The following is a 23,956-nucleotide window of genomic DNA, read 5'->3' as shown; positions in this document are numbered from 1 at the left end:
TGAAGTCCTGATGGAAGGTATGCGCTTACAGGACCAATGCAATTGAGAAGGTAGGAAACATGGTCTGGTCCACAAATTCCATTTTCAGATCTTTAGAGTGACTGCAAGTATTTGAGATTTGTGACCAACAACTTTCTTAATAAATATTTATACAAACATCAAAATTCCAAACTATAATGCTAACTTGACTTAAAGACCAAGACCACATGTTATGCCATTATGTGCATGATGAATACAGGTTAGTGTGTTTTTTGTGCTCCACACTAAAAGAAATCAAATGTTTTATAGTGCCATGGAATTTTCTTTGTATTTTCTAGGAACAGAGAATAGACAGAATGGGGTGGAGGACAATACAAACGAAGAAACAGAAGTTACAAGCCAACCAGAATATGCTGTAATGAAGGATTCGAAACAGCAAGAAAATTTGAATAGGAGTTTCAGCAGTGAGAACGGTGTATTGGAAACATCTATTGGAAAGAATTCTGTAGTTTCAGGTATGTCCAATAACTGGTAAGTTGTGCTGGTACCAGTTGAACTTTAATAACTGCAAGTAACTGAGAGAACGTTCTTAGTGCATTAGCTCCCATCTTACACAAAAATTCAGGAGCCTATGGTACTGTCAAGGTGAAGGGAATGAATGGAAAAAGGAAATGTTTTGGAAGCAGTAAATTCCATTTCTTCCTGTGAATTAAGAACAGTAGCAATTTTAAGGGTCAGATCTACAGATTTGTTCAGCTCAAAGAGTTGCTCTAGGAGAAGGATATGTTGTCATACTTGAACTAATTAATCTGAAAGGTAAGAGCTGGCTCAGAAGCCAACTTGCTAGCACAGTACAGAATGGCTTAGGATAACATCCAAAAAATCTGTAGCACACCCTGTGCAGCCTTCATGTAGACATTTTCTGTATCCTGGGGTGTAGTGATGATGTTTTATCTACTATGGGCTGCTTGATTTTCTTATAATTGAGCAACATTTATGATCTTCCTTTCCTGTTGAATAGCACTTTAAACAATTTTGTATTATTGTTTTTTAATTTACTGTGTGAAGAAATTAGTTTTTTTCAAACATACTTAATGTTCTTAATTAAAATTATTAAAATTATTAAAGGAATACTTTATTTCAGACCTATTCATGGTAGGTTTCTGCTATCCAGTGAAGGCATTAGGTTTACATTGACAACTCCTCCCAGTGTTAGCAAAGTTTAAATCAAGAGGAATGTTTCTGTACCGCTATAACTGCAGCTGTATTAAGTACTTCTTTCTAGAAGGCTGGTAATTCTATATTGGAAAACATTTTTGGTTGTGGTAAGTCCTTTAGTGCTGTCCAACAACTAATTTTTCTGTTTATTTTAACGACTGATATTTACAGAGCATCAGGCAACCATTGTCACTTACATCACATGCTCAGAAGTACAGATTTTAGTACAGACTTTTAGAAATTTTTGTGGCCTGTTGTTCATGTGAATCCACTTTTAAAAACATGCCTTGGGAGTTGATTATGAGCAACGGCAATTACCAGCAACAATTCCCAGACACAGCTGGGAACCAATGATTCAAACGTATGCTATATGATTAAGGAACCATTCATACGTGTTACAAGTTCAGATGGAGCTCAAACAATAGTTACAACTGAGATAATTCCTGCCTGAAATTATTTTAGTGGGCTTACTCAGCCAAAGGAGTAAGACAGTTAAGCCTGCTCTTTTTTTATCAAACATGAATAAATTAAAAAAAGATTGGCTCTGAAATCTGCAGCCTTTCAGTGTGCAACAGTAGTAGCCTATTTCTCATTTAGCGTGGTATTAACAGCATATCACAATGTTTTGTAGAAAAAATTATTACAAAAATTATCAACTTGGTTTTCCTGGATTAGAACATAATTTGGCGGTACAAAGAAGAGGTGCCAAATATTTAATGATGATTCAGAATGGATCAGACTGAGTTATCCTGACTCTTAGTTAGGATACTTTCAGGGCAAGGCTAAGGCTCTTAATCGTAGCCTCACTGAGGGCAGGTTTTCATTGCTGTTAGCCTGATCTTTTACCCAACTCTTGTCAGGTTGAAGGTTACAGATAACTGGATCTGTTGGCTATTAACTAGCTTGTCACAAGCTAATTCTAGCCTGAAAACTATGGTCTCCTCAGCACTGAACTGTACTGAAATTAATAGACAGTGGGTATTAGCAGTTTGTGCAGCTGAGTTCTGTTCAGTGAAATGGTGCTAAGGGGGACCATATTAGTTGAATTCTGGCAATTTGGTTCAGATTGACTTCAGCCTGGTGTGGGCTGTATGCCTGCAAGTGGTTTGGAACTCGTCTCATTTGGTTTCAGCGGACCAGAGTTCATTTCTTGTGATCCAAACCACCTCTGTGATATGAACCAAAGTGGGGAGAATTGACAGATACACTGTAAACATGCACTTTTGAGTTGAACTAAACCAGCAATGTAGATGCAACATAGCAAGGTTTGCCAGGAGACAGTGCTGCATGAAGATGGCTGTAGAGGAACCGGCTCACATTCAGCCATCTTTGAGTGCAGGAAGCTTTGATCTCTATGCACTTGTACACACAGACTTAACTGCACTGAAGTCTTTTTCAATTTCCATCCTTTCTTATGATCTCATAAGATGGTATTTTTAGACCAGGCAGCTGAAAATACAACTGGAGCCCAGATTCTAAATCCAAGTAGGCTGGGAACCCACCTAATTTGCAAATTGATGCTCTCAAGTGTTGTCAGTTTTGCAGAACACTCCCACCATTCCTTCATTTATTGAGAAAGACAAATTTCAAGGAGAAAGAAGATTTTTCAAGTCACTTGAAATTACTGCCTTTTGCACTGTATCTAAAGCCCCCTCTTAGCCTTTTATTGGAGTAGCTGAGACAGAGGGAGTCAGAAGGTATGGGGGCAGTAGGGTCATAAAGACAAAGTAGAAATAAATCATTTAGCCTAAGAGAAAACTAGAGAGAATCTGTGCATGCAAAAACACAGATAAGAAACTGCACACATGAAAAACAACACAAACCCAGTATGTTTGCAAGGTCAAAAGTTAAATACTTGGATTAAGGCTACAGTTACCTGGATAAAAAACAATTTAAATAAATAGCAGCTCTGTTTTTCAAGGCCTGTTTCATTAAAAAAAAAGTTGATAGGAACAAATAATTACACTAATTAACTGGAGATTTCAGTAATGTCTCACAAAATGTCCCCTAATGCTTCAGATTAGAAAAATTGCCCTCTAATTTGAAAGTAGGACCAGTTTTAATAGCCTGTTTATATTTTGGTCCTTTATTTATATTTTCTGATGTTCAAAACTTATTTTGTGACATATGTAGCACAGGACAGGAAAGAAAGACTCTTAAAATTAATATTGCAGAGATACTTCTCTTTTTTTGTTGCATTCCATTGTCTTATTGGTCAGTGCAAAGTGGCTGAAAATCTTTTTGTGGAATATGCCACATTACAGTGTGCAAATAGCACTGTAAGGGAAGACTAGTGAAAGTGGTGAAAACAGCTGTTAGAATATCAACTCTTTTATCTTCATTATTTTGGAAAGGCTTAGTGGGTTTGTTTTATTTTAAAACAATTCAAGAAACTTGCCACAGTTGAAAAAGGAGAACATTATTCTAGTCACCTTTCATTTGGAAGACGAGTATTTTGCATTTCACTTCACTTATGTTCTCTGTTGAGAATTATTTTGTAATGCATGCTGCACATTGTAATTCAGATAATTACATACAGAACACTTTGTGAATGCATATTTTCTGCTACGTATACATCTTTCAGTAGGTCGTTTTAGATGGGAGACCACATGGAATAGATAAATAGAATTTTAATTTTGTCCTCTCTTTTCTATCTGCATGGATTCCTAGAAAGTGAAAATGAGAGATAGTAGTGTCATCTTCATAGCTGGAATTCCCACTAATGTTACTTAATAGTTTGTGGCAGGTCTTTGAACATGGATTATAGCTGCCAAGGTTTTCTTCTTTTTTAGGATGCCGCTGCATTTACTGTGATATTAAATGCATGCTATTTTACAATAATAGGGACATTTAATAAAAATCGGGCTTCTGCTGTGAATCTATATTTTTAAGTGCCTTTCTGTTGCTTGCATTGATTTCTAGAAGACCAGGCTTTTAATTTAGGTGCATCAAGTCTCAATTGCCCTTGCCCGTCATAACACTTCCTACAGATGGTGGTGATTCATAATTAGATCAGATTCTGAGGTCTCTGTGGAGTAAATTACGAAAACTGTAGGACAGCAAGACAGATGTTCACATCACTTTTCATAGTTATGTTAGAACAATTAGAAATAAAGACTTAAAAACCTGACTCCTAGCGGTAGCTGAAGTAACTTCGTTTCAGTTGTCTATCATACTTGCTCTGTGAAATAGCAGTTTTGTTTCTGTTATTCATTCACGTTTCAAGGACAGCAAAACTTGCATAAAAGAAACTCAAAGCTCCATATTTTTACTGAACGCAGACTAGGTGTAATTTCTGCCTCACTTACCAAGATTTTGTAGAGCATAATTCAGGAGCACCATTCTAAGACACTGTAACTTCTGTTCAGTTCTAAGCTCTCATTCACAGCATCTATTTTGCTTTATGAATTATTTGTTGGGGGCAATATGTATGTGGACTATAATGGGATATTCACTGGAAAAAAAATACAAAAAATTTGATAGGGCACAAGTTCACTAACTAATTAACCAAAACATAGGTCAATGCTATTATTCTGACTGTTTTCTTATGCACACTGTGAGCTCAGACTGCTGCAGGTAAGCTTACAGTGTAGGGTGAGGCTGTTCGCAGCAGAATTTTCCAGAAGAACTGTCTCTTTAGATGTTAAAAGGACTGAGTTTTGGAAAATCTAGCTGTAGAAATTACAATTGTGACTGAAAAAAAGTCAGTGTAATACATTGATTGTCCAGCAGAGGGGGAGCTTAACATTAGAGTATCTGCAGTAAACCTGCCAGATTTCTGTGGCAGTGTCCAAGTCTTCTATGGGGTGTAACGGGATTGTCCGTCTCTGCTTTTACTTGCAAACAGTTTGGAAAATTTAATAATTCCTCTCTGCTTTTATTTATCTGGGAACTATTGTTTACTCTTCACATGTTACATTAATAAACCTTTTTTTCTTCTTTTTTTTTACAAAAATCACAGTTCTGGTTTTGATTTTCTTCTCCTATAGATGTAACTTGCATGGCTTACAGGGAGTAAAAGAGAATGCCTTCAGTTTGCCAGCAGCACTCTCTATCCAGTAGACCAGCACGTTTTTCTTTTTTTTTTCCTTTTTTTTTTTTTTTTGCTCTTCACCCCTCTGATAAGATACAGTAAAATAGAACTAGAGGGGATCATGCAGGCGGTCATGTCTGGACCTTTGCTTTCAAGCAAACAGCACATAGGTGCCTGACAACAATAAGTCATGACCCACATTGCCTTGCCTCTGATATGTTTTGGATTTTCATCTTCTGTTCCATATTTTCTTCCACAAGAAAATGAATTCAGTTGTTCACAGTTTTTTCTTTACCTAAGAAAAAGTTTAATAAAGGAAATTATATGTCAGCCATCCCTGCCAGATATTTGTCTAGCCTATTTTAACAACTCTAGGGAGAGAGCAAACAATATGCTTTTGCTATTTATATTTGTATAGCGAATATACTATACTACATTTGTTTGTGTTTTTCATTTAGAGTCAGATGTCTCCATCGGAGGTGAAAGTGTCAGTAACTTGAATGAAAACCTGGGACAGAGCTGCACAAGCAGTCATTCAGGTATGTTTCCCTTGCATTGTTTAATAATTGCAAGATAACCCCTGGAGAGTAAGCATTCTGTGAATGGGCTAGCACAAAAATCAATGGAAGGCTTTCACTGTGAACTCCAGTTCACAGTATTTAGATAAGCCAGACTTCCTTTTATTCTGTTGGAAAACAGATGCCGCTTTTATGGGTCTGGACTTAAGTCCCAGCGCCAAAAGAACTGGTTTACTGAGATCATCTGAATAGGTCTCTAGACATTGTCGTCATACAAAATGGTCAGTGATGCAGAATGGTAGAATCACAGAGCCTGGAAGGGACTTCCAGAAGTCATCCAGTGCAGTCACCTCTACAGATATTCATAATGCTGTGCATATATGTGCTTCTTTTGCTCTCAAAGAGGAGCTAGATTGTGCCTGGCCCCTGCATAGGGTAAATGAGAGGGAATGGGACATGCTTTAGAGGCATCTAAGGGTGAGGAGAAACATTTCCAGGGTACCTGCAGAACAGTAATGAAGGTCTACCTTGGACTTAAGTAATTTAGTAGCCCTGTTTGTAAAAGCAACCTAATCAATGGAGGTTACTATCTGAAGACCTTTGCAAATCTCACATGTAAACATATGTGCAAGTCCTAAATATAGTTTTAAAATAAATATTAAACTGTGTTTACATAATACTTTGCAGACAGATATGAACTTGCTATGTATATACTCTGAGCCCAATTAAACACTGCTGTTGTAAAAGACGTCCCAATTTTTTTTCTTTTTTTTTTTTTGTTTTTAATCTTAGACCTTAGGCAGAACAAACTTGCAGCTGTCCACTATGGTGAACAGCCTGGTTTTGCCTACACAGAATTCAAGTGGAACCAGTTACTTTTTGGAATCTAGCCTTTATAAAGTTTGTGCTGGGACTGTGTCTTGTGGAAGAGCTAGAAACAATCTGGGTACCTTTCAGGCCAGCTCTGTCCAATAAAACTCGTATTAGATCATTAAAGTCAATGTAAATGTTATATATTATAAGCCTCCGAAGTTTTTAATATAAATGCTTTTAAAATAGTTTCAAGCTTTTTAAATATTAAAGTCCAAGTATTTTGTAAATACACAGAAAATTCAGGATATCTCATATCTAAATTGCTACCCTATAGCTAGGATTTTAGTCTATGTATTGCTAACTCTGAAGAATATACTTTGCACTTCTGCATCAACTGAGGTGACTCATCAGTCACATTGTATTTTTTTCCTCACTGTATCACATGAAATGTCTGGGCACAGAAAATTCTCTGGTCTGTGGACAGTCACACTGTATCAGTTGGTCAGGCTGATACAGGCTACTGGTATGTGGTAGCACATATATATGTATGGCCCGATCTGTTAAGATTCCTGAAAAATCTCCCATTAAGTGAAGTGGGCATTGGCTATGTCCAGTAGTCCAGCAGAAAAAAAAAAAAAAAAATCACTACAGTTATGTGAAGAATGCAGAACAGATTTTTTTTCCCAATGTTTACTTGCTATATGTTCTGTTTACACGTGGGCTTTAAAAACAACTAGTTAAAATCTTTTAAAAAACATTCATGCTTTTTAATCATGCTAGTAAACTCAGTGAGAGCAACTATGAGAAAAAAAGCTAAGGAGATACAGATGGACTTTGTGATATTTATGGATTTTATAATTTGAAATTTTACAGTAAGGCTGTTGTATCTTAATGCACTGACATGATTTGGATTTTAATGCAGAGAATCATGTGTACTTAGTTGCAGTTTTCTGTGCAAGGATCATTTTACATCTAAGAAAAACGGTGGAATTAGGACAATAGAAGAAAAATTATTATGTTTCTTTTAACCCAGAGCAGCAATTCATATGTCCCTTGTACAAAGGCAGACAACTTCTGTGAAGTTACACTGTGCACGACAAAAATTCTATAATGGAATCATATCCTGTGAAAAGACTCCTGTATTAGCCTTTATCTAAAAAGGGGCTGAGGGGGCTAGGAGAGGGCTAAGTTAAATATTTTTTAGGCCTGGACAGTTAATTGAGGATGTTAAGGAACTGAAATTTAACCAAACAGATGGGTGATAAAGTGCTAGTTTCAATATCATTGAACTACTGAATTTAGCCAACCAGAAAGCAAACAACGTTCTTCCTCAAAAGAGAGTAGTAGAAGTCAGATAAGTACCAGCAAGTACTCTCTGGTGTGAATTTCCCGGTGTGGTCCAGGTAGTACTGCACTCACACTAAAAGGCAAAACAAGCAAAAAACACTTAATGGCATTTGGATGTTTCCATCAGCAGTATTTTATCAAGCTTCATTACTTTTTGTTAGTTTAATTTTATTTAATGGAATCAGGGATACTAGAAAAATACACTTATTTTGTGTGTAATGTATCAGTGATAATAAAATTCTCATGATTCTTCATTTAATGATATCATCAGGAAATAAAACTGTAGGGTTTTTCTCCTCATTTGTATTCTAGTAGAATGAATTTGTGCCTTTTCTTTACTGAGGACAGTTAAAGTTTGGAGCATGATTTAAACATGTCTGTAGGACAAAAAAAAAAAAAACAAGCCCTAAACTCCATTGAAATAAATCCTTCTGATGGAAATCAGAAATTATATATATTAACTAAAGATATGTAAACTCAAGAGACTTGATATGTTTTTCTTGCTCCTGAAATAATGCAGCAGCATTTTTCCACTTTTAACTTTTCAACATTGTTTGTTTCCCTTGTGAGCCATAGATCGAAGGTTCTGGCATTGAGGTGGCAAACGTATATGGCTTTTTAGTGAACAGCTCAACTGCATTATGTATGAGTCAGTCTGGAAGCAGCACAATCTACCATGAATAGGTGTGATACATTCTGCAGTTAGCTCTATCTTGTATGGGCAATTGAATTTTCTTATCTATTTGGTCTTTATAACTCTCATCATCGTTTTTTAAGTGGTCCCTATCTCTTTCTTTCTATGGCTCCATCGTTTTTTTTCATCGTCTGGGAAGTATTTAAAAAGGTAGCTCACTTGCAATCAAATAAATTTCAGTACTGATGAAAGAGAGTATCACATAGGATTGGCTACATTATAAATACTGCAGCTCTGAACACAACCTGTGTTGGTCCCAGTGCTACTGAACTGCGTCATTTGAATTCATACATAATAATAGTCATGTCAACATAGATGGGTGAAGACATACTGTGGCTTATTCCACCTACCCTGGTTGGTTCCTGGATGTAAGCAGTTCTGACCCAGAGTTGCACAGGTCCGCAGAGCAGCACTGCCTGTGCTAATATGCCCTGTTTCTGTTTATTCAGAAGGTGCTTCTGATAGTAAATTAATATTTTTCCCTGTGACATTTGTTCAATATTCTGATAAATGTTCCATGCCTTCTGTTTGATACTTACATTCCTTTGTACCTCTAGATGAAGATGAAATGGAGAGCAGAGCTTCACCTGAGCCTGATCTGATCCTGAGAGATTACCAGATGGAGGTTGCAAGGCCAGCACTGAATGGGGAGAATATTATAATATGCCTCCCTACAGGCAGTGGTAAAACCAGAGTGGCTATTTACATTACCAAAGATCACTTGGATAAGAAGAAAAGAGCATCAGAGCCTGGAAAAGTTATAGTACTTGTTAATAAGGTATGTTGATCCATTTTTTAAAAAATGGTATTTTTCACACCTCATGCACTGTTAATGTAGAACTTGTAAAATGCATATAAACACATTTCTCAGCTTCTCCAGGTGTAGCTATGTTTAAAGGCATACAGCTCTAGACTATAATCTCCATTGCACCATCATCATGGTACAAACATGAATGATTTTAGTTTACCCCAGTGCAAGTGCAAATTTAGATGTGCTTTAACGACCACATTACTGGAAAAGGTATAATTTCATGTCAGAATGAATAGAATTAAAATAATATTTTTAAAAATAAAAATATTTTTCACATTCTGTGTTTGGAAGTTTGGTAATGAAGGCCACCTAATGAGTCTCACAGTAGTTAGGGAATATTCTGTCAGATTTTCTGATAATTGCTGTAATTTTTACAATTAAATTTAGCACATACAATATAAAGTAATCCTCTGCTGTAATACTAAAATATAGAAATACATTTAAGAATTCTATTAAAAGAACAAAAGATACCAATCTCCTCCTATAAGAATAAGATTGATAGCGTGTTATAAGCTCAATTAAAGAGCCAGAGCATGCATGGTTTGTTTGTTCTCTCTAAGGCACAGTTAAGCCAAAACTCTTGGGACAAAAAGGTTTCATAGGAGCAGCTGGAGGGGAGGGGTGGTTTGGGGATTTTTAGTGCTCGGTTTTGGTTTTTGTGTTTGGTGGGTTTTTTTTATAAATCTACCCTGCAGTGAATAAGGGGATGTTTGCTTTTTTAAAAAAGTGTATTTTACACAAAGTGTGTGTGTTCATCTAACACCATTTCTGGCAAACTGGCACGTATTTTTAATCCTATGTATGCTCTGGTTTAAATTCTCTGGAAACTTCTATTCAGGTACCGTTGGTAGAACAGCATTTACGAAAGGAATTTAATCCATTCCTGAAGCGTTGGTATCAAGTTACTGGTTTAAGCGGTGATTCTCAGCTGAAAATCTCATTTCCTGAAGTTGTCAGAAGAAATGATGTCATCATCAGTACAGCACAGATCCTTGAGAATTCACTGTTAAATGCAGCCGAAGAAGATGAAGAAGGTGTCCACTTATCAGGCAAGTTTTTAATGCTGAAATTTTTACATAAGGGCTAACAGTGTGTCTCTCTTCTGGAAAACTGCAGGGTAAAAATGTGCCACATTCAGTAGTTAATGTTTTTTTTTCAGTTGACTGGTTTTATAAATGCAAGCTGAGAGTCAAAACCAGATCTTAGTTAATGAGCATGCAATTTTTTCTAGCCAAATTAGACTTCTACAGTTCATTTGTACTAAATATTTGTTACACTTCTTATTCTATCTAGCACAAGCACAACTCCATGCAAATGCAGCTGTACTGGTTCCACTTTCCAAGCTTGGTAGAGTATTGAGTTATACTGGATAGAAGCCATAAACAGGGTGAGAAAAAAATTACACAAACACAAATGTAGTCGGTAGTTTGAGAAATACAGTGGAACACAAGGTAAAAGCCAATCTGTTATAAACATTGCATTCTTTAAACTTTTATCATTTTGCTAACATACAGAGATACTTTTACTTATAACTGTACCTGTCTTAGGTTGGCAGATATAATGGTCTCCTACAACATGTGAGGGAAGTTGAAGAAGACAAAGATACAAGATGAGATGAGATAAAATTGTTTGCCCAGAATACTAAAGTGGCAGATACCTATGGGAGATCAGAAAGTGATGTACAAATAATGGAACAGCCCATGACTACAGCTCCAGGATTTGGGCTGCAGTGACCTTCCGCTATGAGATGTTAATTTCTCCCTCTATCTACTTGCAGTCAACTCTTTTTTTTTTAGGTGGGGCAGAATGTAGCTGAGGGGAGAGCTATGATCGTTCTGAGATAAAAGAAGTACTTCTCTTGGTGTGAGAGACAGCAGAGAAACCTGAGGGGTCAGTCTGTGTCTGTCAGTGCCTAGTACTGACTGGAGAACTGCTTGATCCAACCAACTGCTGCAGAGCCACTTGGGTACCTCAGAATTGCCTCCCCTGCTTCAGAATGCCTTTTTGTTAACCTAGGCAGAACACTAGAGATTTTCTTATACTTACATCCTTTCCACTGCACCTAGGTTAATAAACCCTCACAAATCTGAATCATTTGGGAATGCCATATAGAGGCATCTGGACATTTCTACGGAAACTGCTGACCTGGTTAGAATTGGGCTAAGTCCCAGACAGCTTGTGCAGTCAACTGGTTTTTTGAATGGTTTTCACACCTTGCGAAGTTTCCTTCATAAGGAGCTATATTTTTTCCAGAACTGAGGTGGCCTTGCAAACAGGGCTGTGCTTCCTTGCTGTTACACCTGTACTACTAAGTTCAGCTGGACTAAAGCCAAGCAAGCCTGAACAGAGCCATTTTTTATGGCTATGACTTGATTAACTTGCAGCCTATAAACCATCCTATCAGTTACAAGTTTTTTATTCCTAATTTCTGTTCATACTTTCTTCATCTGTTTCCGCAGAGGTCTGCATTATATGTAAGATGGAATTCCAGCCTCAGTGAAATGGAGGGGACTCTCTTAGTTGCATTTTACCAAATATTTACCCTCTTTACCAAGGGCTGAAGTCACTGTGTGGACTTCCTAGAATCTGTTATGCGCTTCCTTAATAGGAAGTCTTCTGGTGGATTAGGTTCTTCCTGAGTAATGATAGGAATATGCATTACAGACATGATGGTCAAAATCAAAGGCAGTAATTTTATGTTGGCAAAATATCTGAGAAACTGCCAGCACTGCTTCTGAAGTCTTGCAATATGTAGAAATCTTAGAAATAAATAGAAATGTAGGTTTGAAACCACATCACTCCAGTCCAAACTGGCTTCCTGAACCACTTTTGTGAAGACAGTCAGGTTTCCCCAGTGACATGGAGCACTTCTTTGCTTTCCTAGTGGTAGTCTTTAAATAAAATTACCCTTGTTCAGTCACCACCTTTCTTCAGGTTTTTCAACGATGAAGTTACATGATATTTTCTCCAGCAGAAAGGCCAACTGAGGATGTTCTAGCTCTCTGTTAATTTCCAAATTCTGCTGCCAGTTGTTGCAAACTCATTTGTAGTGATGCAACAATTTCAGCACGCTAATGTACAAACAAACAAGACCATGGAAATTATCTGGGTTAAAAAGAAAAGAAAAAATAAAGAGTTTAACCCTGATCATTTCAGTGATCTGCTTTACAGTCATTTACACAAACATTTGTCAAATTGTAGGAAACAATGTTGAAATAGAGAGTTATTGGCCAGCTAGGGGAAGAGTGGGAGCTCCGTAAAACAGTTTTCACTGTTAGAGAAAGAAAGACATGTTCATGAGTCTTTCAAATGAGAACCTTGACATATATGTCACTGGCTGCACATGCAGATAGATTAAAGAGATGTTTTCTATGTTTGTGAGAAATCTAAAACAAACAAAAAATCATCTTAATTTTCCTTATTGTATAGTACTTTACTTGTTGCATTTAAATACGATCTGACTAAAAAGCACATAATAATACCTGTCTGAGTCTTCACCAGTTTCCTCCACTACAAAAAGAGAGGTGATTGGTAGTGCTCCCACCATCTGCTTGTTCTTTCCAGTGACACATCCATAAAGTAATATAAATATTTTAACTGGACACGAATAGGGAGGAAATCTCTGTGTTGCTATAAAATGGAAGCCTATTATGATCAGGACAGGCCTTTCTAGAATGTCTGAAAGGCTTCTAACATGTTATGTATCTTCTCATAAACAAACAGTATGTAGTTTGCCAGATACAGTTGTGGATATAAAAGATAGGATTGAGTTAAACTATGATACATTCTTATCACTGGTTATTAAAAATATCTTTCTGAAATTCTTTATACCAGATTGGTTTTGCAAAAATAGAAAAAAATAGCTTTTTACATTACATGAAATGTAAAACTACTTGACGCATCAGGACTGCAGCAAAGATTCCGAAGTCCATTAAAGGCGTTGATCCACGCCTTCCTCCAACAATACAAATTTCCTAATACATTAGGGCTCAAACAAAATGATGGGTTCTCTTTAACGATGCCCCTACCTGTGAGAAGATAATAGTCACACAAATTCCACATTTGAAAGAAAATTAATAATTTTAGGGGTGGGTTTTGTTTTGTTTTTGCTTTTTTCCAGACTTTTCACTCATCATTATTGATGAGTGTCATCACACTCAAAAGGAAGGTGTCTACAACAATATAATGCGACGTTACTTAAAAGAAAAGATGAAGAACAGGAAGCTGGCAAAAGAAAACAAACCACTGATCCCACAGCCTCAGATTCTGGGACTTACAGCCTCACCTGGTGTGGGAGGTGCAACATCCTACTCAAAAGCTGAAGAACATATTCTGAAAGTAAATAGCCCTCACACTTGCAAACTAACAAAGGCATATTGTCTTGTTAAGTAAAACTCTTAAAGTCAGTGTTAGGCTCCAAATATATAATCTGACTTTTTTTTTTCATATGTATATGGGAGTTCAGCTCACAGCCATCCAGCAAATTGACTCACTACAAATTAATGGAAATCCATGTACAAATAAAGGTTACTTTACAGGGAAGTAGGGTTACTGAAGAGGGAAGTAAAAAGGTTGTCTCACTTAAAAAAAAATCTCAAGATCAGAGGCAAGAAATCCACAAAATTGTGAGGCTTTATAGTTAATAAAAATATTGTCTTTCACAGAATCACAGAATGATAGGGGTTGGAAGGGACCTCTGGCAATCATCTCGTCCAACCCCCCTGCTTGAGCAGGGACACCCAGAGCAGGGGGCACACGAACGCGTCCAGGCAGGTTTTGAATGTCTCCAGGGAAGGAGACTCCACAGCCTCCCTGGGCAGCCTGTGCCACTGCTCTGGCACCCTCACAGGGAAGAAGTTTTTTCTCATATTGAGGTGGAACTTCCTGTGTTCCAACTTGTGCCCGTTGCCCCTTGTCCTGTCATTGGGCACCACTGAAAAGAGCCTAGTCCCATCGTCCTGACACCCACCCTTCAGATATTTATAGGTATTTATGAAATCCCCCCTCAGTCTTCTCCATTGATGGATTAGAATTTACTGTGTATTCCTAAATCCTAGAGAGATTGCAGTATTTTATATCTGTATTTTTAGATTGACTAAGCTGGGCTTTTGCGTGGCTCTAAGAAAGTGAAGAACAGAGTTGAATACTTAAACAAGCAGAAACCATTTGTGAGATACAGGTAGCATACAAATGTTTTTCTTTAAAGCAGTTAGAGTTACTCATAGAGAGGGGAGTATTGTGTAGTTGCATAAACACCTGACTGGAGATAATTGGTTAAATTCTATACTTAAACTCTATTTTACTTGAAATTCAATGGATTTACATTAGTAATACAAAAGTAGAATTTAGCCCAGTACTCCAGTAAAAATTCCTGACTAGCAATTTTCATAGGAAAAGAATGTGGTATTGAATAGGTGAGGCCTGCAAGAAGGTTTTATGCTGTATTGAAGTAGATAAAGTTGCAAGGTATTTTTAGACAAAAACTTTCTGGTAATGGGAAAAGCAGAGAATTTTCATCAGCTTTTAATGGTAGGATGCTGGGTTTTAGTATCTAAAGAAATGTAGTCCAAATATTCAAGCTCAAATAGATAGCTACTGCTGAAGACATTAAAAAGGTCGCCTGCCAGACTTCCTTTCCTGCTTTCTCTGCTCATAAAATTTTAAGGTTTCCCCTTATTACTTTAGACTTAGTGACAGAAATGCATGTATCTTCTTCTTGGAAGAGATAAAAAGCAGAGAAGTCCAGTTCAGTCATGCAGTTAGCACAGAAATTTTCTCTATCTCTTCCTGTTCCAAGAAAGGTAATTTAAAATTATTTCCTACTCTCACGACCAGCTCTTACTTCTATAATTACTCCCTAACGTTTACTTTCTTTTCTTCTATTTCACCGTTGTTTTTGTTTGTTTTGTGCTCCAAAATCTACTCTTCCAAAGTACTGATAGTATGTTTTCCTTTTCAAAATACCTGTTTTGCACCCTGATCTACAAGTTTTTCCCTGTATGTAAGGATCACTTCTGGCCTAAAATATAACTTGTTCAGCTTATCTCAGATGCTTTTCAAAGACTCGGCCTTTCTTATGCTGATCGTGTCTGTATCCACTTTTTGTGGGAAGAAAGTAAAGTTATATGAAACCCAGTATCTAAATTAGAAGCTCTGTTGCATTAATTCAGTTTTCATGTGGAATAACTCATTAAATGTTAAAAGAAATAATATTTTGTTTTCTTCCAGATCTGTGCCAATCTGGATGCATATAGGATCATGACTGTCGAAGAGCACGCCTCCCAACTGAAGAATCAAGTGAAGGAACCATATAAGAAGACTGTGATCGCAGATGACAAAAGAAGGGTATTTTTTTTTCAAACAAACCAGTGCTAAAATTGTATTGCCCTTTAAAAGTGTGTTGTATGGTATGAAAACCTTTTGGCTAATGCTCTTTTTCTATAGATCTAGTGTGATCCATAGTGCTAATTTGATTATGTGTATATTTATCGGCCGCTTTCCTCTCTACAGGAAAGTATCAGTAAAATCAAATAGAACTAAATTTTTACATACATGAGTTAATTTTTGAGGTAAAAGACCTCAAAAGACCTTCAGAACCATAGCTGAAATGTTCGTATTGGAATGATATTATATTCACTAAAAAATATGTTATTTCACAGTGTAATTTTCATGATATTCTGAACTACTCATTTCCGTAACTCTAAATGCAGTTAGCAACCTTACTTGTTTTTCAATTTAAGGTTTAACTTTTTAAAACATCACTCAGTGTGGTACTAGCCAATGTTTTTGTTGCCAGAAGATGCTTGCTTACTTTGGTAATCAATTTATTTCTAGGATCCATTTAGAGAAAGAATTACTGAGATCATGACAGACATTCAAAACTATTGCCAGCTCCATCCAAAATCTGAGTTTGGAACTCAGCCATATGAACAGTGGGTGATCAGAGAAGAGAGAAGAGGTAACTGCATAGCAAAAATATGCTAGCTTTGGATTTATTTGGGGCATTCTATACACAGGCATGTTTTTGTATTTTTTGTTCACTTTTAGCTGCAAAAGAAGAAAAACGCAAGGAACGTGTCTGTGCAGAACACTTGAAGAAATACAATGATGCTCTCCAGATAAATGACACCATCCGAATGGTGGATGCGTACAATCACCTAAATAACTTTTATAAGGAGGAGAAAAGTAAGAAGACCGTAAGGAGCGATGATGATGATGATGATGAACCAGCAGTATCAAAACAGGATGAAACAGATGAATTTCTAATAGGTTTATTTCATGGTAAGTTTGAAATACACTGTGGTATTTAATATTTGAAATCCATAGATTAAACACTAATGTGATTGCATTGGCACATAATTACTACATCCTAGAGGTTGCCGTATTGTTTATTATGACAGTATCAGGATGTTCATACAGTACGGAGTACATTAAACAACATCACAGTGTGATCATGTTTCAACATGTAGTAGAAGTTCTTCAGCTTTGGCCCAAGGGTGCTTTCTTTTGGCTGATAGTAAATCTGTTCTCTGCTTTCCTCCAATGAACTGACCCTGACGACACTTGGAAAGATACATAGGATGTGTGTTCCAGTAGGTACTCTTGAGGGGCAAAAAGTTGAGCAAGTGGAATACAAAATTAATGGAATGACAGATTTTTAACCAACCCTTTCTACCAAGTTTGTTTTTCTATATTCTAAGAGATGGGAGTGATGACCTTGCGTAAGTTTCAGGTAAAGAGCAATTAGAGAATTAAACAGAGGATTAAATTGCAAAGACCAAAGCAAGTTGGCTTTTTTCCAGATCATTCACCTTGGAACTAGGATTTATTTAGTTCTTGACACACTAATCTTTTTTTTTTCTCTTTTTTTCCCTTACTGCCTTTACAGTGAGAAAGAGGTAGACAAGTTGGCTCCCCATTGTCTATGGCTCCTGGGCAGTGAAAAAGAAAACAGATTTCACTGCAGCATGTATCCCAGCTTCATGTATACTGTGAACTACAAATTTAGAATGCCACTGTTGAGAAATTCAGGAAATGTTAAACTTTCAGAAGAATAGGTTAGATAATGTCATCATGTTTTTTAATGACTCTTCATACCTGTCTTTATGCCCCCTTATTCAGAATTTCAGTACTGAGCTGTTGCTGAGAACGACAAAGTTAAACTGCCCAAAAAATGAAACTGAGTTTCTAGATTTCTTTCATTTCTACAGGTAAATGAAGTTCAAAGAACCTGACAGTCAAAAATAAATTATATTCCAGTTTGTTTTGCTTTTACCACTGAAGGTGCCAGGAGTAAATGAAGAAAATCTAAAGTTTCTCTTTCCAACTTTCAAGAGCAGAGTTCATCTTTGAGTGATGAACTCACTGCAGCCTTTAGTGTAGGTTTAACTAAGGGGGGAAATTGTGGGAGTTTGTTACATCTCCCTGCTTTTTGTATGTATTTGTATATGTTTGATTACATTCTAAAATATGAATAAGGCTGTAGCCAGAAAGCCACTGCCTAAGTCATGTAGTGGTTTGTGATACATTGACTACCATTGCATTGGACAAGGTGCAGTGCAGTAATCTGCACAGGGTGATGACATCAGAGTGAGTTTAATATCTTAAGACACAAAGCCCCCACCTTAAAATGTTGTTATTATTGTGTTTGCATGATCATCTGAGAAGGATGTAGGCTTTTAAATATTAAAAGTTTTTTAAAAAATTAAAACACATGAGGAACCCTTCCTGGTCATGGTCAATAGTGCCTGTCGAAGAGAGTCATTCATTTACCATTTCACTGAGCATACTGAAATGTCTTTAAAAGCTGCAATACTGGTAACAATGCACCCATCCTGGTGTCTATTGCACTGCATGTTTCTAGTGAGGATTCCTGCTTCAATGAATGCCCCAAGGACAATCTATGTCTAAATTTATAAAAACATTATCAGCTCTGAGGGCTGTGCATATTAATTTGTTTCTCCTTGTAAGACTTTCTGTTATTTTAAAACTGTTATGCAAATATTATATGCTGTGATTTAGCTCTTTAATACAGTGCACTTAACTCTGTACCACTTCTGGTGTGTAGACAGAGTATTTTTCTTTTGCTTATTCTCACCATGAAATATAGGCAAAGTCTATGTTAGAAAGGTAATGGTGATTTATTTTGATTGATTAGCATGTTTTTAATGAATGTAAACTCACTTGGAAAATAATTGGTATGCCATGGCTCTTCAAAGTGGATGTGAATTAGCCGTGCTGGGAGAATTGTATGGCTAGCTGCTCTTTGCTTTGTCTTTGCTTTGTCTTTTTCTAGAGCTGTTATTTTTCATGGCTACTTTTTCTTAATTTACATCTGCTATCTTTAAAGCAAAAAAGAAACAGCTGAAAGAATTGGCTAGAAAGCCAGAATATGAAAATCAGAAGCTAATACAGTTGCGAAACACTTTAATGGAAGAGTTCACGAAGACAGAGGAACCTAGAGGAATTATTTTCACAAAGACTCGGCTAAGTGCCTTTGCTCTGTTCCAGTGGATTAAGGATAACCCAAAATTTGAAGAAGTGGGAATTAAGGCCCATTATCTTATTGGTGCTGGACATAACAGTGAAATTAAACCCATGACTCAGGTACAGACCTATGCACTACAGCATTAAAATCTTGTACATGATTTGAGAAAACAGCTTGTTTTAGTACTAGAAAAACGGACTGAAGCTTGGAGCCCAGAGTTCTGGTTTCATAGCTGCCAGCAACTTACCTTCATAAACTGCAGGATAGGTGAATAACAGCGTCAGAATAATTGTATTTCCATAAGAAGCAAGCTTTTTTGGTTTTGGATTCTATGGCAATAGGAGTAACAGGGAGCCATTTCCTAGAGGAGTATGTAGTCAAAAGGGACACAAGTTGTAGTGAGGCATAGGAAGAAGTGAACAAAATGCCAACAGCAAAAATGTGATAGTTAAATGAGGTTATACTTATCAGGACAACAGTAATTCAAATTATATTTTAGTTGCTGAATTGAAAAATAAGATTAAGTTGATTATGCCAGTCTTTTTCTGATATCATTGCTTAATTAACTTATAACAAATTATATGCATGCTTCACACTGATGCGTAATCATTGAAAGAGAATTTGCCAAAATTCACAATGAAAATGTCAAAACTGATCCCTCAGTAGTCCATCTCATACCATTGTGTCGACTTTGTACATAACATCTTTTTGATGATTTATACCTGCAAATTAAACATTTTTGAAGCAAAGTACTTTAGTGTCCTGAAACCTTTCTTCTATTCTGTGTTTTACCCCCTATAAAATTGCCACTTCAGCGTCTAAGCAAAAATGGTGTGGTTTACTGCTGGGCAGAGTCCGTTTCCTTCAGCTGCTCTCAGTTTCAAAAAAAGGTTAGGAATTGTCCTCTCATTATGAAAATTTGGTGGGTTTTTTATTAAATTATCCACCACATTGCACAAACAAAACAATAGCCCCTACATTTTGAAACTGAATGTAGCAAATACTAAGTTTCTGTCCATCTGCTGGAGCTTGTTTGAAATATCCAGTTAATTCAGTAGTTTGTGTTTTGGCTGCTTCATTTTTTAAGTGTATCATTGCTGTGCTTTCTGGTGCTCCCCGATCACCGAAATTATGGTCCCCTTTTATTATGGGGAATTTTAAGTGCTTTAGAACTTGACTTAGAAGTGCTGAAGTCTATACTTTAAGCTGAAATTACTGAAGTGGTAGAAATCCAGAACCTCTGAATAACTACTGAAAGAATTTGAAAATGGCAGAACAACTATATTATCAAAACTCCTAGTGCCTATGAAATGGGCTGCAAAGTTCAAAGCTCAGTTACCTTAAAAAATTGGCTTCTGCTCCCTCCTCCCTCAAAAAAGGTACTGAACACCTATTGTATTCAATATGAATTCCTTGTTTGTGATCTTGAAAGATGCTTAAACGCAGTTGTTGAAGCCACTTGATGTTTGGCACTCCACTCGGAAATGATTGGACTATAATTCTCTAAACCTCCTACTTAGAAGAAACTGATGACAGAAACTAATACTGTAATTTAATATACTGGGTTTTTTTTTTTAATTTACAGAATGAGCAAAGGGAAGTTATTGATAAATTCCGAAGTGGGAATATAAATTTACTTATTGCTACTACTGTAGCTGAGGAAGGCCTGGACATCAAAGAGTGTAACATCGTTATTCGCTATGGCCACGTCACCAATGAAATTGCTATGGTGCAGGTATGAATTTACTGCATATGTAACTTATTTTTAAAAATGCTTTTCTGTTTGGAATATGCAAATGGTGAATTATATACCTGGGGTTTGGACATAATTTTTCAATACTTGCATGCTAAAAGAGAAAATGCTCTTGCAACAAGGTTCATTTCCAGTTGCCATCCTCAGTTTGCATGCAGTATAAAATTTGCCTCCATGTGTAATGGTGTAATATCCTTTCAAAGCTCTACACAGACAGTACGCTCTTTTAATAGAAAAGGTATGACAATATGATCAGCAGCATGCTTGATATAAAAGATATTTGTACCACCAACCACTAAAAAGAGATAATTACATAGCAGAATACCAGCTTGTTCATGTTGTCACTTAATTTGTGAACACAAATATTTATAGATTTACTATTTCAGTACATGCTTATTTTTTGGTGACAAAATACGGTTTCTGCTTTGCAAAATGCTGCGCTAATCACAAATCTCCTGAGTATTATTTTCACAGGTATCTTTGATGATAATGCAGAAACAGTGTGTGTTATTCACTGATTCTTTATCTGTCTGAGTTAAGTGGAAAAAGTGCTCTGTGGGGACACTGAGTAAGGAACAGCACATCTTCCGATATGAAACTAGGAAAAGATGATGTGCGGCGCTGTAGGGAATGTTGTGCTGTTTATGTTGTATTCCTTGCAAATTGTAGGCTCGCGGTCGAGCTCGAGCTGATGAGAGCACCTATGCACTTGTGGCTTCGAGTGGCTCAGGAGCTATTGAACGTGAAGATGTTAATATTTTTCGTGAGAAAATGATGTATAAGGCCATTCAGCGTGTCCAGAACATGCCACAGGAAGAGTATTTAAATAAGGTATTTCCTGCAACTCTGCACTTTCCCTTTAAAGACGACTCATTTCTATTGTAAGAAATGCTTCCTATTTGAAACCTACCTAGGGGAGGAAAACTTAAAATAGTATTAGTTACTGTATATGGTCCTTGAATCCTTCTGCCAATACTTGGTTTATAATCCATGTTTTCTGGGCCTTTAGAAAAGCCTGCGTTTCTGCTGGTAAGGGGAGACAACACACAAGCTGGGAAAATTGTCTAGAAGTCATATTGTCAGTGAGCTCAGTAAAATAACTGAAAACGAACACTATTACTGTCATTCCACCAGAATGTTTCAATGCTCTTACTGATCTATTTCTAGATTCAGAATTTCCAGTTGCAAAGTATAATGGAAAAACAAATGAAGGCAAAGAGAGACCAGCGCAAGACATACAAGAAAAATCCTTCACTAATAACATTCCTATGCAAAAATTGCCACAAGCTGGTATGTTCTGGAGAAGATATACAAGTTATTGAAAACATGCATCATGTCAGTGTGAAAAAAGATTTCCAGTAAGTGTTTATGAACTACTTTATCTCTTTCAAGTAGAAAAAGATTTTCTTTTCAGCAGAGCTGTACAGGGCCTGTAACCTTCTAGGCCCTGTGAGGGAAAAAAAGATTATTCCAGTATTGTCAAGTCCTAGGCTCTATGGAGTTTACAGTTAATGAGTTTGAGGAAAATGGTTGTTCTTACCCCTGATATTGAGGTGATCAGAGTTGTAAACTTTGGAAAAAGATACAGGTCCTGTGGTAATATTAACTAGGTCACTTCTATAATATAGTATGTATTCCATAGTGTAACTGTAACCGAAGATGATTACCAGTTACCCACATACTTACATCAGTAACAGACCCAGGATAAGAGTTTGACTCAGACAACATATTGGCCATGAGCTATTTCAGCTCCTGAAATGCTACAAAAGGAGGCACGGAATACAGTTGTATTTCACCATTACTTAGGAGCATGAAAAACAACCTTGCATTTTCTCTAACTCCTGAATGTGCACAACAGCCTGAGAGTTTACAACCTTTACTTCAAGGTTTCATATCTGACTGTAGCAACTGTAGTCACTATGTGTTTAAAGCTATATGTAGCATTGAATGACCAATGTATTCTGATGCACACTTTGTGACTGTTTTTCAGAAGTCTTTACCATACAAGAGAAAATAAGACACTGCAAGATAAGCATGCTGATTACCAGACAAATGGGGAAATTATATGTAAAGATTGTGGACAAGTGAGGAACAACTTATTTTCATACTTTTATGTTGTTGTTGTCTGTATTTATTTCTGTCTGATGACTTGTCTATTTTATCTGAAACATAATTTCCTTACACTTGCAGGCTTGGGGAAATATGATGGTTCACCGAGGCCTTGACCTGCCTTGTGTAAAGATTAGAAACTTTGTGGTTGTGTTTGAAGACAAGAAAACAATAAAGCAAATTTTTAAGAAATGGGGAGAACTGCCTGTCACGTTCCCTAGTTTTGATTATGCAGCTCATTGTCCTTCAAGTGATGAAGATTAAGGACTCAGAATGAAACTAAAAGCCCTTTTCAGGTTTTCTCTGACTGCTGATTAGAAGCTCCTGTGGACCATAGAGCGTGCTGCATCATAAACACTGTGGAATCTCCTGGGCATGAGGAAATTGTTTCAAAGAAGAAAAAACCCAAGGAAGGAGAAAAACAAAGTTACGTGGCTGCTGTCTGCACTCAGATTTGCAGTGGTACTCTGGGACAAAGACGATGACCAAATACATTGCAGTCATGTGTATATCCATGGAACAAATTCCCATCTCTACTCACTGCACTCCGTTATGGGGTGACAACACTGTCAGAAGTGTGTTAGGTGACCTGTCGTCAAGCACAGAACATAGGACAGACATCTTGAGACTTGCCATGGCAATTATTTTCTGGTTTTCTTCCTGCTACAACCCTTTTGAAGATGAAGTGTCTCTAAAGTGGAGCCATGTGAAGAGAACAAATCAGCTGTTATTTTTGAATCATTGTTGCTTCATCGGTGTTTTCATGACTGAGTTCTTCCCCTCTTATCTTTAGCTGTAAAGTTCACACATTCTGACAGACTAAAATTGAGTTTCCATTAAAATACATTTCAAAAAATCAAGCCCTTAAACTGGCTTGAAATTGATTATTTTAATGTCCAAGAAGCACAATGCCAAGTGTCTTTCTGCATGTTCATTTCATAGGATTGTTAAACTGGCTATATAATGAGGTATGTGTTATTTTTCAATAAATTGCTATAATTAACCTTTGCCAACTGTGATACTGTTTATTCTCTTTCACTGTATTTTGACAGTACTAATACCCCAGTTTTATCCTAGAAATTTAAAGGATGGTGGTATTCTGACTGTAAATACAGCACAATGCATCTCCATATTTATCTTGTTGACAGGTATTTTTTTCCTTCCTATTTGCAAGATATTGGTGAGTGGAAAGAA

At 36.7% G+C, this 23,956-nt stretch overlaps 1 protein-coding gene across 1 annotated transcript in view; it reads left to right on the top strand.

Annotated features, from left to right (window-relative positions):
* IFIH1 (interferon induced with helicase C domain 1) overlaps positions 1 to 23,770 on the top strand; it is a 29,599-nt gene extending 5,829 nt beyond the window's left edge. Inside the window, exons 3-16 of the mRNA XM_075093316.1 lie at positions 318 to 494; positions 5,689 to 5,769; positions 9,160 to 9,380; positions 10,252 to 10,462; positions 13,534 to 13,751; positions 15,642 to 15,758; positions 16,248 to 16,371; positions 16,461 to 16,694; positions 18,763 to 19,019; positions 20,486 to 20,635; positions 21,323 to 21,484; positions 21,821 to 22,011; positions 22,644 to 22,737; positions 22,844 to 23,770. Coding sequence (XP_074949417.1) covers positions 318 to 494; positions 5,689 to 5,769; positions 9,160 to 9,380; positions 10,252 to 10,462; positions 13,534 to 13,751; positions 15,642 to 15,758; positions 16,248 to 16,371; positions 16,461 to 16,694; positions 18,763 to 19,019; positions 20,486 to 20,635; positions 21,323 to 21,484; positions 21,821 to 22,011; positions 22,644 to 22,737; positions 22,844 to 23,026 — 2,420 coding nt within the window. The 3' untranslated portion in view covers positions 23,027 to 23,770. The remainder of the gene's footprint in view (positions 1 to 317; positions 495 to 5,688; positions 5,770 to 9,159; positions 9,381 to 10,251; positions 10,463 to 13,533; positions 13,752 to 15,641; positions 15,759 to 16,247; positions 16,372 to 16,460; positions 16,695 to 18,762; positions 19,020 to 20,485; positions 20,636 to 21,322; positions 21,485 to 21,820; positions 22,012 to 22,643; positions 22,738 to 22,843) is intronic.
* The last annotated feature ends 186 nt before the right edge of the window (positions 23,771 to 23,956 follow it).

The sequence above is a fragment of the Phalacrocorax aristotelis genome, chromosome 5, assembly GCF_949628215.1.
Source record: "Phalacrocorax aristotelis chromosome 5, bGulAri2.1, whole genome shotgun sequence".
Taxonomy (NCBI): domain Eukaryota; kingdom Metazoa; phylum Chordata; class Aves; order Suliformes; family Phalacrocoracidae; genus Phalacrocorax; species Phalacrocorax aristotelis.
Note: the sequence above shows the minus strand (reverse complement) of the source record. Positions and strands in the feature narration are given on the sequence as shown.